At 50.9% G+C, this 17,290-nt stretch overlaps 1 protein-coding gene across 2 annotated transcripts; it reads left to right on the top strand.

Moving 5' to 3' along the window:
- The first annotated feature begins 549 nt into the window (after positions 1-549).
- On the top strand, positions 550-16,507 carry TSPAN1 (tetraspanin 1). Of its 2 annotated transcripts, none has more exons than XM_081055903.1 (10): positions 550-748; positions 3,930-4,041; positions 11,667-11,816; positions 12,257-12,321; positions 14,715-14,921; positions 15,132-15,206; positions 15,323-15,421; positions 15,502-15,657; positions 15,762-15,845; positions 16,034-16,507. In XM_081055903.1, the coding sequence occupies exons 4-10, from the start codon at positions 12,265-12,267 to the stop codon at positions 16,079-16,081; spliced, it is 726 nt and encodes a 241-aa protein (XP_080912029.1). In that variant the 5' UTR covers positions 550-748; positions 3,930-4,041; positions 11,667-11,816; positions 12,257-12,264; the 3' UTR covers positions 16,082-16,507. The 2 variants fall into 2 exon arrangements, with proteins under 2 accessions (XP_080912029.1, XP_080912028.1); XM_081055902.1 differs by lacking the exon at positions 550-748 and adding an exon at positions 2,918-2,984.
- Positions 16,508-17,290: the final 783 nt, after the last annotated feature.

Here is a 17,290-nt window from a genome sequence, read left to right as displayed (position 1 = left end):
TTGTATAGCTTTTTATATACACTGCTCACACTACTACTCCTGCAGTTGTTTCCTGAAGCTGGAGCCCTTGGAAATGCACCTAGCACCCCTACTCCCGCCAATGTTCTTCAATTGGCCCAGGCTCTCTGAGCTATAACTCCAGCTTGGATTCCCTGGGAGACGAGGACAGGGATCAGTCGAATTCATTCTTAGTGCCCAAATCAGTTCTGTACAGAGACCACGCAAGGCACACTGCCGCGCTCAGGTTTGGGGAGGCACCTCATAAGCCCGGGGATTCCCTCTGGTCCTCCGCCCCATGTTCCCAAGCCCTAAACTTCCAAATTTCTGTACCAAAAGCCCCAGGCCCGGACCTGAAGATCAGGGTCCCGCTTGCACAAGGTGCCCTCCTCCACTCCTCACACTCCTAGTCGGACTCTCCCATTTTCCCCGTTGGGAGGGTCTTCCAGTCCACAGCTTCCTGCTCCCCACCCTGAGCACCTGGCGCGGTAATTCGTTACAGTCCAGGCCCCGCCCAGTCCCGGGCCTCCCACCTCCAACCCCGCCCTACGCGGAAGCCGCGGGATCGGTCCTGGGGGAAAGCACCCCCGCCCCTGTTCTAGGCCCTGGCGCCCTTGGGTCACGGCGGGAGGAGACACTTCCAGACAAATGCTGGCGCCGGGGGCGTCGCGTTTTACCGAAAGAACGCCCGAGAATAAATCCGGAGCGGATTTACATCACAGCCGCACAGGGAGGACTCGCAGTCTCCGAGGTTCCGAAGCCAAGAATATCCCCATCCTGTCCTGCCTCAACGGCCAGTTTAGGGGCAATGGGAAAGTGGGAAGGAAGATGATAAAAGGAGGAGGAGTGGGCATTGGCCCTGAAACCTGGGGCGGAAAGCCTGCTAGCCTCTAGCCCGGAGTAATCTCCCTTTGGCTGGGCCCCACCTCAGGCTGGGCTTGGGTCCTCCTGGAGAGAGGTGGGGCAGAGGCTTTGCGTGCATGCGCGTGTCTTCGATTAAAGAAAACAGCTTGATGAGAGTCCAGCAGCCCCCACCCTGCTTGGAATCTCCCAGTCATATAGACTCCCCAGATCCCCCTACCAGCCGCCTCTGGGGCGCTGATATCCCTGCGGCCTGCACCTTTGTGACTACCACGTAATGTGCTCACAGAGCAGACAGGCCTGACCTCAACTCCTAGCCCCGACTTATACTATTGCCTGTTAGACTTCCACTCCAGCCACGTGGGCCAGCCTTGCAGGGCAATTCATTGGTTCCACACAACCAGTCAGTGCCGGGTCTGTGACGCTGCTCAGGCTGTTTCTCAGCCAGCAAAGCCTTTTACCCCTTTGCATCAGCTAAAATGTTGCCCCTTCTTTAAGTCCAGCTTAAAAACCCCTTGTGCATCTTCCATGAAGCCTGTAGGGATCTGTACCCTGACCTCGCTAAGCATTCAGTTTACAAAGCCTAAACCTCTTTTACCCCTGACACCTCTTTTGGTGTATCTACCAAGCCTGTTTTCTCCGTTAGGCTGCAAGCTCTCAAGAACAAGAATCAGGATTGATTCAACTCCATGTTAGTGCCAAAGGGGAGTCCCTGGTTCACACAGTGGCTGCTGTGTGATCTTTGGCAAGTCCTGGGCCATTTCTGGACTTCAAACTCCTTCCTCTCCCTTATTGGGAAGGATCTGGATAAGATGACCCCCAGGGTTGCCTCCAGCTCTGACCTTGTGAGGCAGTGGCTTCCTGGCTCCTGCCTCCTATGATGACCCAACCTTGGGCAGGGTAGGGGTCAGGGGTCCATCTGAAATCCTTCCATCTCCTTCGAGTCAGTCAACTGAGGCAATTGTGCAAGGATACTGAAGCTTAGGGATCCAAAAGGTGCTGGGAACCCCAACACATGCTATCCCAGCTGGAAACTCCCCTGCCTCAGGCACCAGAGGCCTGACAACCAGCTCCAACTGTGGGGGGCGGGAGCTAGCCCATCCCAGAAAGTGACAAAGTTCCCATTCAAAGCCCCTCCGCAACACATATGAGTACACACTGTCTCCAGGAACAGTGGGAACAGTCCCCAACCCCATGAAGACCAGCCCAGCACCACCCCACATTTCACTCCAACCTCCTCATACCCAACCTAGCCCAGCCAGTTCCAAACTGAGCTGAGAATACCTGGAGTTCCCAGTAGAAGGAGCCTCCATTCAGCTTGTTTCACAGCACAAGATGTCAGCCCCTATTGCACGTTTCCCTGAATGGAACTCATCTCCTTTCAGGGCTCATCACATGGACCACATCTCCCATTCTTGGGTTTTCATTTTACCTACTGAAGCCACTTGGAACAATGCTAATCTGAAACCACAGCCCTCAGATTAAGACAGACCTGGCTGAGATTCCAGTTCTGTTACTCCCTAGCTGAATGATCTTAATCACATTATTTACCATCTCTGAGCCTCAGTTCCTTCATCTATAAAATGGGAGCAATGATTTATATATACATCGGGTGGTTGTTGGACATTATGTAAGATTTATGAAAACACCTGTCATAGGCACTGACATTATGGGATGCCAAATGTTAGCATTATTTTTATTCCCTAGTCCCTGCATTCTCCCCCGAAGCTGCCTGACACTTTCTCTGGAAGCTGAGATTGGAGATACCTGAAATTAGGACTGATCTGGACAAAACCAGGACTATAAATTACGAAAAGCTGCAGTTGGTACCCAATTATAGACTCTAAAAGAGAGCAAAGGAGGTTTGAGACCTAGAGAGGGATAGTATTTGCCAAAGGCCACACAGCAGATGTAAGCAAGTAGACATCAGACAAGCAGGGAGAGGGAGGCAAATGAGGGTGTGGGGAGAGGCAGGAGCTGAGGTATTGAGCTGAATCCAAGGACAGGCAGCAGAGCAAGAAGATCTCCAGCTGACATTGCCCCATTTCCTGCCCAGCAGGGCTTGGCATTTGCCTCACTCTGGAGCTGCTCCTTCTGGGTTTGCAGTAGTTTCCCAGAAATGCTAGGTAAATATCCCTGTTGTTTGCAGAGTAACCAACCCCACAATCAGACAAGGGTCCCAATACAAAGTGCTGCCTCAAGGCTGACTGCTATAGAAATACCACCCCCTTCCCCCAGACACCAGCCCAGACAGACGCCTCTACAAGGTCCTCTGCTAGGGCCTTGCTGGGGGCTTTATACCCCACCCCACAGGGTGGTTTGGTATATACCATGTTGTTCAAGGCTCAGCTCCTTCTAGCAGCCCCAAGAAAAGTGTGGTATATGGACTATTTTCTGTTTGGTACTTTTCTTCCCACAAAAGCCAGGGAGGGTTGCCATTGCAATGTGATAAGGAATCTTACTAACCTTTGAAAAATTTCCTGGGCTGATGTTAACCCCAATCATGGGAAAGCTGGAAGCATTGGGGCCAGTGTATTATGCTACTTAATTTTTTTCTTTAGCTTATGTTTTGTTTATATAGTTCCCCTCTATCCCCACCTGCCACCTCACTCCCCTTATCCTCAGGAACCAGGACTGTGTCTTCATGGAAGAGGTCTGTCTTCTGTCTGGTTAATTGCAAGTTTGTCACTTTACCCTAAACTCCGTGTGTCCAGGCTCTCCGCCTCCTCCTTGTGTTCATGTATGAACTCCTTTGTTCATCTCCCATGGAGAATCCTCTGGCTTAGACATCTACCTGAAATTAGAGGCTTCACTAATTGACTTCTCAAAACTTCCAATTCAAGGATACTCTAAACTTGTGATCTGGGACTCAGTGATGCCAGAATTCTGTATTTCTAAGATTCTGTAACTCATATCTCACTGTGCTAGAATTCTGTGATGTTAAGATTCTGTGAATATGGATTCTATGCATCTAGAATTTTGTGGGGGTTTTTTTGTGTTTCATTAATTTGTCATTAACATGACAACAGCCAAGACTCACGTGGCTGGGGTTTTCTGTGATTATTTTCTAGAGGAGGCAGGTCTCGGCTCTGGCCTCTCTTTCCTGAATTCACTGAGGGCAGAAAAGGGAGATGGCTGAATATGTGAAGGGCAGCACTCCAACCTCCCCTGGATCTCCAGCAGGTAAGATATTGCCAGGGCAGCCCAGTGCCAGACCCCAGCACTCAGTCCACCCACCTCCCCCTAAGTCCCTCATTTGGGTTCTAGTACCTGAGGGTAGTGTGTGTGTGGGGGGGGAGTAGACTCCTTCGCTTTCACTGAGCTTTCTTTCCTCCCTAGCCCACCCCAGGGTCCAGGAAAAGAAAGTTTATTGGGAGACTGGCCAGGCCAAATGGGCAGAGAGGGAGGTAGGGTTAAGCACTGGGCAGAGAGCCAGTGGAGGAGATATGGGAGATTCCCTAGGGAGCTGTGCAGCTTTCCCTGAAGGTGAGGAAGGAACAGAGGAAGTGGGGGTGTGGATAAGGGAACTGGTAAGGGTGGGGTGACCAGTATTGCATTGTGGGGCTGGAGCTGGGCTTCCGGCCATTGACTGATTGGTGACAAGGGATCTCCAGCCTGGCGCCCTGGGGGCAGTCCTATCCTTTGACTCAGGTCCTGAGGCCTGAGTCAGATTCCCAGGAAAACCTGGAGGGCAGGAGTTGGGTTTGGGGAATGTGGTCCTCCAGGGCTCCTTCCTGGGAGCGTCCAGTGAAGCCAAGAAAGGGGGCAGGACTTTCCAAGGATCACAGTGGGGTTTGGGGCAGAACAAGGATTGGAATTCCGGGCTCTTGCCTGCAGTCCAGAGTTGTTCCCCCCAAATTTCAAAGGTCCCAGTATTACATAATGCTCCCTCTCAATGGGCTGTTTGGCCAGACTAGGCTAGAGGAGGGACTTGCTCCCAAACCACCTCCCTGGAGCTGTCTGGACCCCTCCTCCAGCCATTAGGGCTTGGCTGAAGCTGCCAAACCTGATTTTCCGGTGGCTGCCCTTGGCTGGCTGGTGCAGGAAACCCTCCTCTAGGCATGGACCCCTCAGGGCACAGTGGTCCTCCCCTTCTCCGCCTAATCCCACCCCCTGCTCTTCTCACACCTGTGCTGACCACTTCTTCCACCTGCCTGCCATCTCCCTTGGGCTACTTACCAAACCCAGTGGTATGGTCCAGTGCTGCCCCTCTCTGGGCCTGTTTTCTCATCTATAGTTGAGGAATAAAGGACCACCTCCTGGGGATCAGCTGTGGGTAGGTTCTGAAGGAAAGGCCCATGAATAGCCATGGGCCACCTTGATGGTGGGTTGGTACAGTTTTGGGAGCACAGCCTGGGGTGTGAGAAGGAAGCCCTGCTCTGTGAAATTCTGGAGATGTGGTTGTTGGGGTAAAAGATGCAAGGGAAGGGAGTGTGCCCCTCTGGTTTCCATAGGTGATCTCTATGGGAGACTGAAAATGAAAGAGAACATCATCGCAGACTAAGTCCTCTTGTTACCAATGTTCAGAGCCCTTGCCACAATTTAGTGCAGTGCCTGTGTGATCTGTTTAGTGTCTGTCTCCCCCCAAGCTGTAATTCCCACCAGGAAGAACTCCCGCTGTCTTGCTCACTGCTTTATCTTCAGAACTTGGCACCCTCCCTGGCACATAGCAGGCACTACTGACTGAGACAGAATTTCAGATTGAAAAGCAGAAGCAGAGGCACTCCAGGGGCTGGAGACCAGCCAGGTCTGTTCACCTAACCCACGTCCCTCCTCCAGGCTGCCACACAGCCCAAGCCTCCTCCTCTGGCCCGGAAGCCCAGGATTCTCACCCCCAGGGTGGGAGAGAGTGAGGGGTACCCAGTTATCCAGGAGGTCACACCTAGACTGAAGTGGTGGGTGTCCTCTGGCTGCCACTGCCTCTGGGAGCAGGGATGGGGAGGAGAGGTGGGAGCCTGGAGGGGGAGGGGCAGTGGAGAAGCCATCACTGCAGAGAGAGCTAAAAATAGCCAGAAGAGATGATGTAATCGGGTTCCCACAGCTCAGCACTCCCCCCACTCAACATGCATACACACTTACTCTCACAGATACAAGTGTGGCCATACACACACACACAGACACACACACACACACACACACACACACACACACACACACACTTTGGGTTTCAGGGCCACAGGGGCAGGGTGAGTGTGTCTGCGTATATGTGTGTGCCTGTCTGTGTGCCTGGGTTTGCATAAGTGTGATTGCATGTGCCTATATGCTTGTGTCTAGGTGCATGCAAGTTTGTGTCTGCGTTCGTTTGTAAGGATGTGTTTGTGTTACATATGTCATGGGGGGAGGTCTCTGTGTATGAGTGTCAGTGCAAATCTCTGTTTATAGGCATGTACTTATATGCACGTGTATTTGTTGCATTGTAGTCTGTGTGTGTCCACTTATATTTACATGTCTGCATGTGTTCATGGATTGTGTCATGTGTCTTTATTATGTGTAAGCCCGCTTATAGGCCTTGGGCATTAGCCCAGCCACCTTCCAGCTGAGGTTTAGCCACCCCACCCCCATACCTGAGGAGCTTCATCCCCCACCCAGCACTGTCTGAGCATGAAGTGTCAGTGAATTCTCTGTCCCTCCCCTTCTCTCAGGGTCCCATTCTCTGGCAAGCCTTGGAGTAGATGGACACAGACACATTTCATTTTCTCCCCGCAGGTTTCCTGAACCCCAAGGGCCAAGCCAAAGGACACAGGGTTCACTCCCACTCCCAACTCTCAGAGAAGGCAGCTTTGAAACTGGAGCCAGATTTGGGGACACACTAACCCATGCATAAAGGGACACATTAGAGATAGGGTCCCTCACAATGTTTCCTGTCACTGAGACACAATGCTGTGGAGACACACCCCACAGAAACCCAGTTACACCCGATGACACATGGACGCACACTCAGAAATCCAAATGGAAAATCCCCAGGCCAGAGTGCTTAGCACCCTCCCCCTTTCTGGAATCAAACTCTGTCTTGCCCCACCCGCAAAGGCCAAGCTCAGCTGTGAGTCCTGGAAAACACTGAACTCAGAGAATGGCCGGGAGGCTGAAGGTGGTACACCCTCCTCAGAAGCAACCTCTCCTCCTTCAGGCTGCCTCCCATCCCCCTCCTGACCTTCATTCCTCTTAGCAGAGCTGAAGGCTCTCTCTGACGCACCCATACCCTCACAAACACACCTTAACATACGTAGCCGGCCACAGAGGCACACTGGATTGCAAAGGCGCACTCAGCCACATGTCCACTTATACTTCCGTTGTTCTGGTCTCACACACACACTCAGACCCACACTTACCAGCAGCTATACCTACATACTGACCATCCCAAGGACACAGAGCCACATACGCCACACTCCACTCATGGGGTTACATTCAAGTAGTGAAATCTGTCTTTCATCTTATTCTCTTCTGATGTGTGCCTCTACCTCCTTCCCCAAGGACCTGGCTCCCTGTACATCCCAAGATGTCTATGGAGATCTTTTTCTCTGTGCAGATGGGAGTGCAAGGCAGGAAGGCTCCCTACCTCATAGGGTAGATCAAAAGCTGAAGCCAAAGATGGGGAGATAGTGTGTGTTGCTGACTTTGTCCTGTCCTTCCACTGTCTAACTGTGATCCCTGCTGCTGTCGCTGAAGCCTGTCCCTGCCCTCATACCCTGCAGAGTCAGCTGGAAACACTTCAGAGTGGAGTAGGCAATTGGAGCAGAAATGACTGTACTTGGCTGCTGTTTACCACCCATGGCCCCTAGGAGATGCAGGTCCGGAGCCAGCCAAGCTTTTGGACTAGTTTCTGGGCATTTCTAGAGGATCAGAAAGCTGCCAGGTTGACAGAAGCATCTGAGAACTGAGGAGAGGAAGGAGAGGGAAGAGTATGAGGAAGGCAGCAGTCCTGGAAGCTCCACTGCTCTTAGATTCACCCTCTTCCCCAAGCCCTCCACTCCCAGCCAATACATCCTCCATTAAGGCTCTCAGCATTTAGGATGCTTACCATCAAGACCCCTCCCTCCATATCTTTAGGATGGTGATATTTCACAGAGCATGTGTCCCCTAGAGTGCCTATGCAGGGCTAAAGTGGGGAAAACTTCAGTGGCCCTGTTTTTCCAACCCCCAAAACTCAGGGCCCTTGGCCAACCTTGTGGTGGAAGGATCCACACACTGGTGCTGACAGTGTGGGTGTTGTTGATATCCCTGGCCATGGTGTCAAGATTGGTGGCTGCAGTGATGGCAGCTGGGCCTTGGGGTTTTTGCCGGTACCTTCTGTGGCTACACTTGAACATCTTGGGAAACCTGGGCCGAGGCCAGCCTATACCTGGCCTGCGGTGGGGGGAACTTAAGCCCCGGGGCCGAGAAGCACGGACAAGCTGAGAAGGCCCCATGGCACAGAGAGCTTCTGTAGTGTGCCTGTGGGGGCCGCTGGCCACGGCTGCTAAGGCCTTTATGACATACAGTCTGTGTATGGGTGGGGCTCTTTATTACAGGTCCTGGTCCCCAGCCCCCTCCCATAGGTCAGGCTCTCTCACAGTTCTCTCCTTGAGTCAGTCAAGCCAGAATCAGAAAACCTCAGCGAGATCCCTTAGGAAAAGGAACTCTGCATAGGGCAAAATCACTCCTTCGCTTTCTCACTCCTCCACATTAACGTTAGTAACAATTTTTATTGAGCACTTACTATGTGCCAAATACGGTGCTGAGTACCTTACAAACATTAGCTCATTTAATCCCACAACAATCCTACAAGGAGATTCTATCATTATTCCTTTTTCATATACAGTCAATTCTTGTTATTGATGATAGTATGTTCTAATAAAGTCACCACTACAAACACTGACTTAGCAAATATTGAGCCAATGTTCCTAAGAGAAATACAGGGTTAGATTCCTACCAGCTTCTGGTCATAACATTTTTGCCACCTGATCGATCAGTACATCTCCTTGTTTAATGTGTTTTTCTAAAGACACCTAATTTAAAATATATTGTTGAGTCATTAACATTGAACTCACAGCACTATAACTTGTACCTCAATGACCTTTATATAACACACGTATTTCCTCTGTAAGGCACAGCAGAGTCTTCTTGTGCTTAGCAACACTAGACAGCACTTCAAGCATTACATTGGGGGCCATTTAAAACAGCAAAATCATCAACAAAAAGCCCCAAAATGCAAAAAATGTGACACTAAATAGACCACAAAAATAACACTTGTTTACCTTATAAGAGCTGAAATGAGAAGGCAGTATGTCCCCTTGTTCAAGCTCAGCTGAGAGCATGCAAGTTGGGCAACTCAAATTTTTTACAGCTCTGCACATGTCTATGAATAACTGCAAAAGTACCATGAATATTGGTTTGGGGTTACAAATAAATTTTAATGAGTAGGTAAATTCACAAATATGTAATCTATGATAAAGAGGATTGACCGTATAAGGAAATTGAGACTCGAGTGAAGTCACACAATCAGAGACAGGCAGGGATTCGAATCTATGATGACCAAGGTCCAAAGCTCAGACATCATTTAACTCGTGCTACTCTGCATTCATTCATTCATTCATTCACTCACTCATTCATTTATTCAGCAAATGTTTACTAACAACTTCATATGTGCTAGAAACTGGGGACATAGATGAACACAACCTGGTTCCAATTCTTGAGATGAAAGAGAAAGCCATGTGGACAATCAGTGCAGGTGGAGAAACAGCTAAATCCCCAGGGGATGGAAGACGTTCCAACCCTGGGTTTATCTTCTTTCTTGTAGGAGACAGGAACATCAATGGCTCTGCCAAGTCTGGCACTGAGTTCTCGTGGAACTTTGAACTTGCCCCTTCTCCCTCTACACCTTACCCCCACTCTCCCTTTCCCTCTAGCCAAACCCCCTTTCCAGCCCCTATTTTCTTGGTTCCTGCAAGAGCCAGCTAGGAGACTGTGGGGCTATCATGCTCAAAGGTGCCACACCTCCTGCCCTTCCAGTTTCTACTGTTGCCATCCTCAGTCTTAGAAAATGAATTTGCCCCATCAACTTCTAGCCACTATATCTATAAGCTCACCTGCCCTTAGCCATCTTTTTACCCAAGTCCCAGGCCAAGGCCTCTTTTCCTGCTCTTCTCAGCCCCTCCTGCCTTCTTAGAGATTCCATCAAGGTAGAAATCTGCTTGGTGGTTAAGACATAGGCTCTGGCACCGGACTGACTGGGTTGAATCCTGGTGCTGTCACTTACAAGCTGTGTAATCATGGCAAGAACTTAACCTTTCTGTGCCTCTGTTTCCCCATATTTAAAAAGGGGATAAAAAGAGAATCTATCTCATAGGATTGTTGTGGAGGGGGAAAAATAGACTTACTAGTATATATGTAATATATTTAAAACATGACCTGTATAAATATTGTGTTATCAGACCCCTCCTTTTTTTCTGTCACTTTAACTGCCTCCTCCCATTATAAAACCAAAACAAATTTAGAAATTTAAAAATCCACTTTGTTCATGCCATACCCCCTCTGGCTCTGACTGTCCTCATTCTGACCTTCTTACTCTGTGGGTCACTCCCTTGTGTTCCAGAATGGGGAGAAAAATATCCCTTTATAGCCCTTTAACTAGTCTTATACAAACCAGGAAACAGGCTTAAAACTGAGTCTAAAAAAATGCTCCCAGAGGGGAGCATTTGAAATCTTGCTCTTTGATATATGTCGTCAGTTTGGCTTGAATAAATTTATAAAAATTCTCTCTAAAAAAAAAAAAAAAAGAAAGAAAATTGCCCCTAGGGTCACACAGCCAATAAGCAACAGAACCAGGATTTGAGCACCTGGTGTGAGTGACTCAAAAGTCAGAACTATCCCAGCACCTCTCCTTCAGGAGCGTGGAGAGGGGAGTGTACACTACCCTGAAGGATTAATGAAGGCAGGGATTACAGAACCTTAGAACTGGGCAGTGACACTTTTGTGGGACCATAGTGCCACCTGCTGGCAGAAAGGGAAGGGGTGTCCACAGAGAGCTAAGAGAAGAGTGGGGGGAAGACTGAAAGAAGGGTGGGGAGGGAGAAAAGTGAGGAGGAAAGGTGAAGGGAGGAGAAAGATGGGGAATTTGGGGTTTTACCGACGGAGAAAGACTAGGAACTGTTTGCTATTCAGAGGAGGTGGCAGGAGCTGCCAAACCTAGGTCATGTTTTTAATAGTGTGTGGGTACATGTGTTGTGTATGTGTGTGTGTGTGACAGAGAGAGAGAAAGAGAGAGAGAGAGAGAGAGAGAGAGAGAGAGAGAGACAGAGACAGAGACAGAGACAGAGACAGAGAGAGAGACTCTAAGTGTGTACCTCAGACGTTGCTCTGTTGTTTGTTAGTTGCTGGGAGTCAGTCCAGAGAGTTCAGTGTGTGTGTGTGTGTGTGTGTGTGTGTGTGTGTGTGTGTGCACTCATAAGCACCAGTAGGTGTTTATGTATGTATCTGTGTGTGAATATATAGGTGGCAGCTTGGGCCGATGTGTGTGCCTGTGAGTACATAGGGTATGTATGAATGTATCTGCAGGGATAGGGTGAAAAGCATATGTGCACCGTTGTGGTGGAGGGCACACAGAAGTTGTACGCGGACCACCTGCCACACTCTCAGACTTCTCTCCCTTCTCAGGAGGGGCGTTGCCCAAGATTGCTGTTGCCAGGTGGAGGCCTGCTCCTGTGGCTATGGGGACAGATCTCCAGGCAGCAGGGGGCAGCAGGGGCAAGAGAAGTCCCACTGGCTGGGGTGGGGCAGGCAGACAGGCAGGCGGGCAGAAGGAGCCTTTAAAACCCCTGCCCCGCCTGCAGGTGAGCATTGGTGTGTGAGAGCCAGCTCTCGGCCAGCCGTCCGCTGTCTCCCTGCCGGCCCACTCAGTGGCAGTTCCCTGGAGCTGTCTATCGCCTCTGGAGTCTCAGCAGAGTCCTCTTTCAGAAGTCACTACCAAGATCCCTGAACAGGTAGGCGATGGCATAGGATAGAGATTACCCTATGAAGTGAATTTAATCTGGAAGCAGGTTTGGGGAGCTGAAAGTGCCATGCGGAGGGTCCTGCAAGAGTCTAGGGTTGGTTTGGAGGGAGGCCCAGGATATATAGGTGCCAGAAAAGGGCATGGAGTGACCTGTAGTGTGGAGGTTGGCCTTGGGGTACCCGTGGAGAAAACTGGGGTATTAGGCTCTCCGAGTGGCAGATGCTGGTAGAAAGCCTGGGCAGTACAAAGAGATAGGGCTGTCAGGATGGACGTGGAAAAGGTGCTGAGGTGTCAGAAGCCAGACGCAGGGGGAAGCTTTGTGATAGATGAGTCCAGGATGCTGGAGTCTGGTATGTCAGGGTCCAGTGCCAGGGCCAGGGCCAGCCAGGGCAGGAAAAAAGTCCTAACTCACACGTGTCTGCCTCCTAGGAGCCACCATGCAGTGTTATAGCTTCATTAAGACCATGATGATCTTCTTCAATTTTCTCATCTTTGTAAGTATGGGGGTGGTAGGCTCCTTGGGGTTCCCTGTAGCAGTGGGTCACAACCTGAGCAGAGCCCAAGCTGAGGAATAGCAGACTGCTGTGCCCAGACTCTATCCTGCATATTTCCCCTTATGATGGGGTACAGAAGTCTCCTCAGATGCTGAGTCCTTGTCCCAGTAGTATCCTGGCTGCCACACAAGTCGGAATAGAGAAACTTAGGGGCATCCCCTCCCTTCCAGGAAGCTTCGGCCCAGACTTAGAGCAGGGCAGGGCAGACGAACAGGAATGATTCTTCCCTTTTTATAGGCATTGGAGGCTCAGTGAGGGGAAGGGGTTTGTTCTAGGTCATCTAGTATGGAAGAAAGTTCAGGCCTCTCTATGATGGGAATCTGAAAGGAGATAAGGCCCAGAGACCTTATGGTCTAAGACTCAGTGCTGAGTGCTGGGGCGACAGATGAGCAACCTCTTTCTCTACCTTGGAGGATCTGAGGTTCAGCAGGCCAGATAGGCAGATAGTCGCAACATAGTGTTTCTGTCCTTAGCACAAGGACTATGGGAGCCCATAGGAGGAGCTTGAACCCCACCTGCTTAGAGAAGACTTCCTGGAAGAAATAGCTGAGGCTGGGGATTTTCCCTGGGTAAGGGTTGTAAAATATGCAGAAAGGCCCAAAGGCAATGAAATCAGATATTGTTCAGAAAACCAGGAACAAATTGAATAGGGCATGTTAGACTGAGGAAGCTGAGCAAGGAGGCGTAACCCCTGGAGATGGTGGTAGAGATAGAGAGAAACAGACAAAGTGGACAAAGGCAAAAGCCCTGGGATGGTGGCTGAGGGAAGACTGGGCAAGGGAGACAGAGGTCTTGGAGATGATGCCCGTGTCTCTGGCCTGAGCAACGCAAGGGATGTCCCACAGGCAGCTGTGTACCCAATGGGGCTGCAGCTCAGTTGGGAGCTGGACATGGATATTTGAAAGCCATGGGCCCGTAGGTGGTCATTGAAGCCATGGGAGTGGGACTCAGGGAGAGTGAACTACAGAAAACCTGGCTTCTAAGGGATAAGCAGAAAAATGGTCACCAGGAAGCAGATGGAGAAAGAACAATGGGAGGAAAACAAGGAGAGAGAGTGCAGAGAGGTCAAGGAGGAAGTGTCCACCAGATTTAGCACAGGATGTCACCAAAGACCTTGGAGCCACATTAGAGTGTATTAGAGTGAGTAAAAGTGAGGAAGTGGAGACATGAAATGTAGATAAATTTGGATAAATTGGCTAGGGGGTGAGTTACTGCTCTGACTCTGATGTGGGCTGTGCCTTGGGCTTCCTTCGGCTTCCAAAAACTAGCCTTTATCCATGTATCTGGAGAAGGCAACAGGATCCCAGTGGTTTGGAGAGCAAAGGCTCTGGCCTGAGGGGGTTAAAGGCAAATCCGGTTTGGATTCTGGCCTCTGTTGCCCAGGCCTTTGCTAGCTAAGAAGGGCAGGGCCAGCCTCAGACTCTTTGAAATTTGACCCTGCAGGCTGGAAGCCTAGCTTTTTGTCCTTGGGCAAACATTTCTGGGATCCAGCCACAATCTACCACTTTATTCCTGGTTGTAGCCTCAGTTTCTATGACTGGAAAGTGGGGACTAGGCACCGAGGTGGCGTCCGGCTGATTCATCCATTGAAGCTCTGGATCAGCAAGGCTTTGCTTTAAGAGCTTTGGGAACTGGGCAGTGCCCTCCTCCCCAATTTGGGCCTCAGGATTCCCTCTGAGGTTTGGCATTGAACTAGACAGCCTCTAAGAGCTCTGGCTGTGCTCCCCCTTTGGTGCCTCAGTCTCTACAAGGAGAGGTCTAGGCTGGTTGAAGGGCAGGCCTGGAGTCTAATCCTGGAGGGGAGCCAAATGGGGCCTCAGGGTGGATGTCCCTTCTCACCACCTCCATCTCCAAGGTTGGGAGCAGGTGTAAACCTCAGCCCCGCCTTCATTGCCATGGTGACTGTTGAGCGGGCTCAATGCTACCACCCCCATGTTTCCGCCTATCAGAGGACAGAGGTGTTCCAGGCACCCATAGCCTGGGAAGGAGATTAGGGAGGGGTGGTGCTCACCTGCTTATTTGCACCCCTAGCTGTGTGGCAGGACTCTGGCAGCAGTGAGGGAAAGCCTTCCTACCTCCCCCACCCTCCCGTGGATATTTCAGGAACCTCTGATCCCATTTATATCTGCCTAAGTGTGTAGCCTGGTGCTGGCTATGGGTGTCCCAGCTGCCATCCTTCTGGCTCTACAGGATGTTTTTCCTCCCTACGGGATGAGTTTTTAGACTCCTTAGCCAGTAAAAGGGAATTTTCTTGTCTCCCATCTTCCTGACTCAACTGTGTGGTGGGGAACTGCTTAGCAGCACTGTTTCAAGGTCTGCCTCTCTGTCCCCAGCTGTGTGGTGTGACCCTGTTGGCGGTGGGCATCTGGGTGTCAGTCGATGGGTCATCCTTCCTGAAGATCTTCGGGCCACTGTCATCCAGTGCCATGCAGTTTGTCAACGTGGGCTACTTCCTCATCGCAGCTGGCGCTGTGCTCTTTGCTCTTGGTTTCCTGGGCTGCTACGGTGCTCACACTGAGAACAAGTGTGCACTCATGATGGTGTGTCAAACCCAGCTCCATAGGCCCATAACCAAAGCCCCATGGTCCCCTCACCCTTGACACCAGACCCTGGGGATCCCCAAGCCCTGTTCTGGACTGCAGGGGCCTCGGCAAATGGGTCCCGGCCCCGTATTTACAGGGGTGGGTTAGGGCAAGGAAATCATGAGGGACTGTCTCTCCCTAAAATTCAGACCCCTGTTTCCCACTCAGTTCTTCTTCATCCTCCTCATCATCTTCATTGCTGAGGTTGCAGCTGCTGTGGTTGCCTTGGTGTATACCACAATGGTGAGGACTGGGGATGGGGTAAGGGGGTAAGACTGGGCAAAGCCCTAGAAGTGGGCTGTGGCCTGTGAACGGCCACCTTGCCTGTCAAGCCCTAAACACTGGCCTGCCACACCCAGGCTGAGCACCTCCTGACGTTGCTGGTAGTGCCCACCATCAAGAAAGACTATGGTTCCCAGAAGGACTTCACCCAAGTGTGGAACACCACCATGGAAGGGGTAAGGTGGGCTGGGGGAGATTGTGGAGTGGGTAGAAAGAAGCAAGGCCCCACTGAGCACTCTTACCTCCTTGTCTCCAGCTCAAGTGCTGTGGCTTTAACAACTACACAGATTTTGAGGACTCTCCCTACCTCAAAGAGAACCATGTCTTTCCCCCATACTGTTGCTTTGATAATGTCAATGGCACGACCACAGAACCTTGCACCGAGGAGAAGGCCGAGAACAAGACTGTACAGGTCTGTGCTAGCATGGAAGGCTGGGGTGGCTTTCATGGCCTCCGAGTGCTGAGGGAGGGTGCGAGGCAGCTGCTGACTATACATGTTCTCTTCCCTCTCCCAAGGGTTGCTTCCATCAGCTTCTGTATGACATCCGAACCAATGCTGTCACTGTGGGTGGTGTGGCGGCTGGAATTGGGGGCTTGGAGGTAAGGGGGTGAGGAGGTTGGGGCAGGATATCCCCACTGGACCAGAGGTGTTTGACTCATCTTTGAGGCCTTTCTGGAGGAGACAGACTTCTAACAACTTCAGGTAGGGTGTCTGGGGGGGGGCAGGGATGTAAAGCTTAAAGACCCTGATCATGTCCCCTCGTCTCTCCCTATTCCTTCCCCATCAGCTGGCTGCAATGATTGTGTCCATTTATCTGTACTGCAATTTGAAATAAGTCTGCTTCTGCCTCTGCCACTGCTGCTGCCACACAGGAACTGGGAAGAGGCACCCTGGCACTCATAGGCAGCTGTGATCAGGGTGGGGACAAGATCTTAACAGTGTCATTTGGGCCAGAGTGGGCCCAGCCTTGCTGCTGTGGAGTTGGGACCAAATGGGGACTTTGCCTTCCATTGGTGGGGTTGGGACCCACCTGTTCCAGAGCCAATTCTAAGGTAGCCAGTTCTCCTGCCTATTCCTCCAGTCTGTCTCTTAAACCCTTGACACCCCTTCAGGCTGATGGGGCTCTTGGTGATCCCAGTACTCCACTGGGGGATGAGAGGAAGGTACCCTATATCTTGGGCATATGTAAAATTAGCAGTAACCAGGTGGATGTGTAGTAGGCAATTCAGAACTCATAAACCAATTAAAATGTTTCCATTTGAATATTCAAGTGTATCCTTGGGGAGAGGGGCCCATCTTGCCTAAACTGGCTTCAGATTCCTGTGGGGTTGGGGACTCAGAAGGCCCCTGGAAAGGTAGCAGAAGGAAAGTGGGGTGAAAGTGAGTGGCTATTTCTCCGCTCCATTTGGATTTCAGGCCTGGGAGGGAACCTAACAGGGATGGCCAAGAGGGTACTGACGGAGGAGGTAGGGCCTGGGCCAGTCTGCCTTCCTATCATGTGGGAGGACTTTGGCCTGAAATTATCCCCTCCCGGTTGGGAGCACTGAACCAGAAAGCTATGAAAATAACAAGCTTGTGCCCAAGTCGGGTGGAGAGACATAGTGCCAAGGCAACAGGAGAAGGTCACTCCTTAGGCTCTGGGAGGCCCTCTGGAAGCCTCCATTGGAGGATCCAAGCTGCCTACCCTTCCCACTCACGTATAGCCTCACACCTGTCCCTGCTTTGGGGATTTCAGAAAGAAGTTAATTTATTCTTGGTCTTGGCCTGCCTTGTGCTCTACGGATCTGATCGGTTATTTCATCTTAACCACCTCCATGCCCCAGAAACCAGACCTAGAAAGGCCAAGTGACTGTTCCAGGCCCACAACCTTACATGAAGAGCTAAACCCGTATTTGGGCCCAGGCCATCCGACTCCAGAGCCTGCTGGGGTCCTGGCTGACATGGTGACAGATTTAGCAGAAAGTCCTAGACATAGATCTGATTGCTGCTGAACTAGGAGTGATAGCACTAAGGGGAGAAGCTGTGGCCAGAGAACATGGTGTCT

The sequence above is a fragment of the Rhinolophus hipposideros genome (assembly GCF_964194185.1).
Source record: "Rhinolophus hipposideros genome assembly, chromosome: 8".
NCBI lineage: Eukaryota > Metazoa > Chordata > Mammalia > Chiroptera > Rhinolophidae > Rhinolophus > Rhinolophus hipposideros.
Note: the sequence above shows the minus strand (reverse complement) of the source record. Positions and strands in the feature narration are given on the sequence as shown.

What these genes read in the sequence shown, in the direction of transcription:
- TSPAN1 (XM_081055903.1), top strand. Translation starts at nt 12,265, where the DNA reads ATGCAGTGTTATAGCTTCATTAAGACCATGATGATCTTCTTCAATTTT. An exon ending in ACAAGTGTGCACTCATGATG is followed by an intron (nt 14,922 to 15,131) that starts GTGTGTCAAACC and finishes TTTCCCACTCAG; the next exon opens with TTCTTCTTCATCCTCCTCAT. An exon ending in CCTTGGTGTATACCACAATG is followed by an intron (nt 15,207 to 15,322) that starts GTGAGGACTGGG and finishes TGCCACACCCAG; the next exon opens with GCTGAGCACCTCCTGACGTT.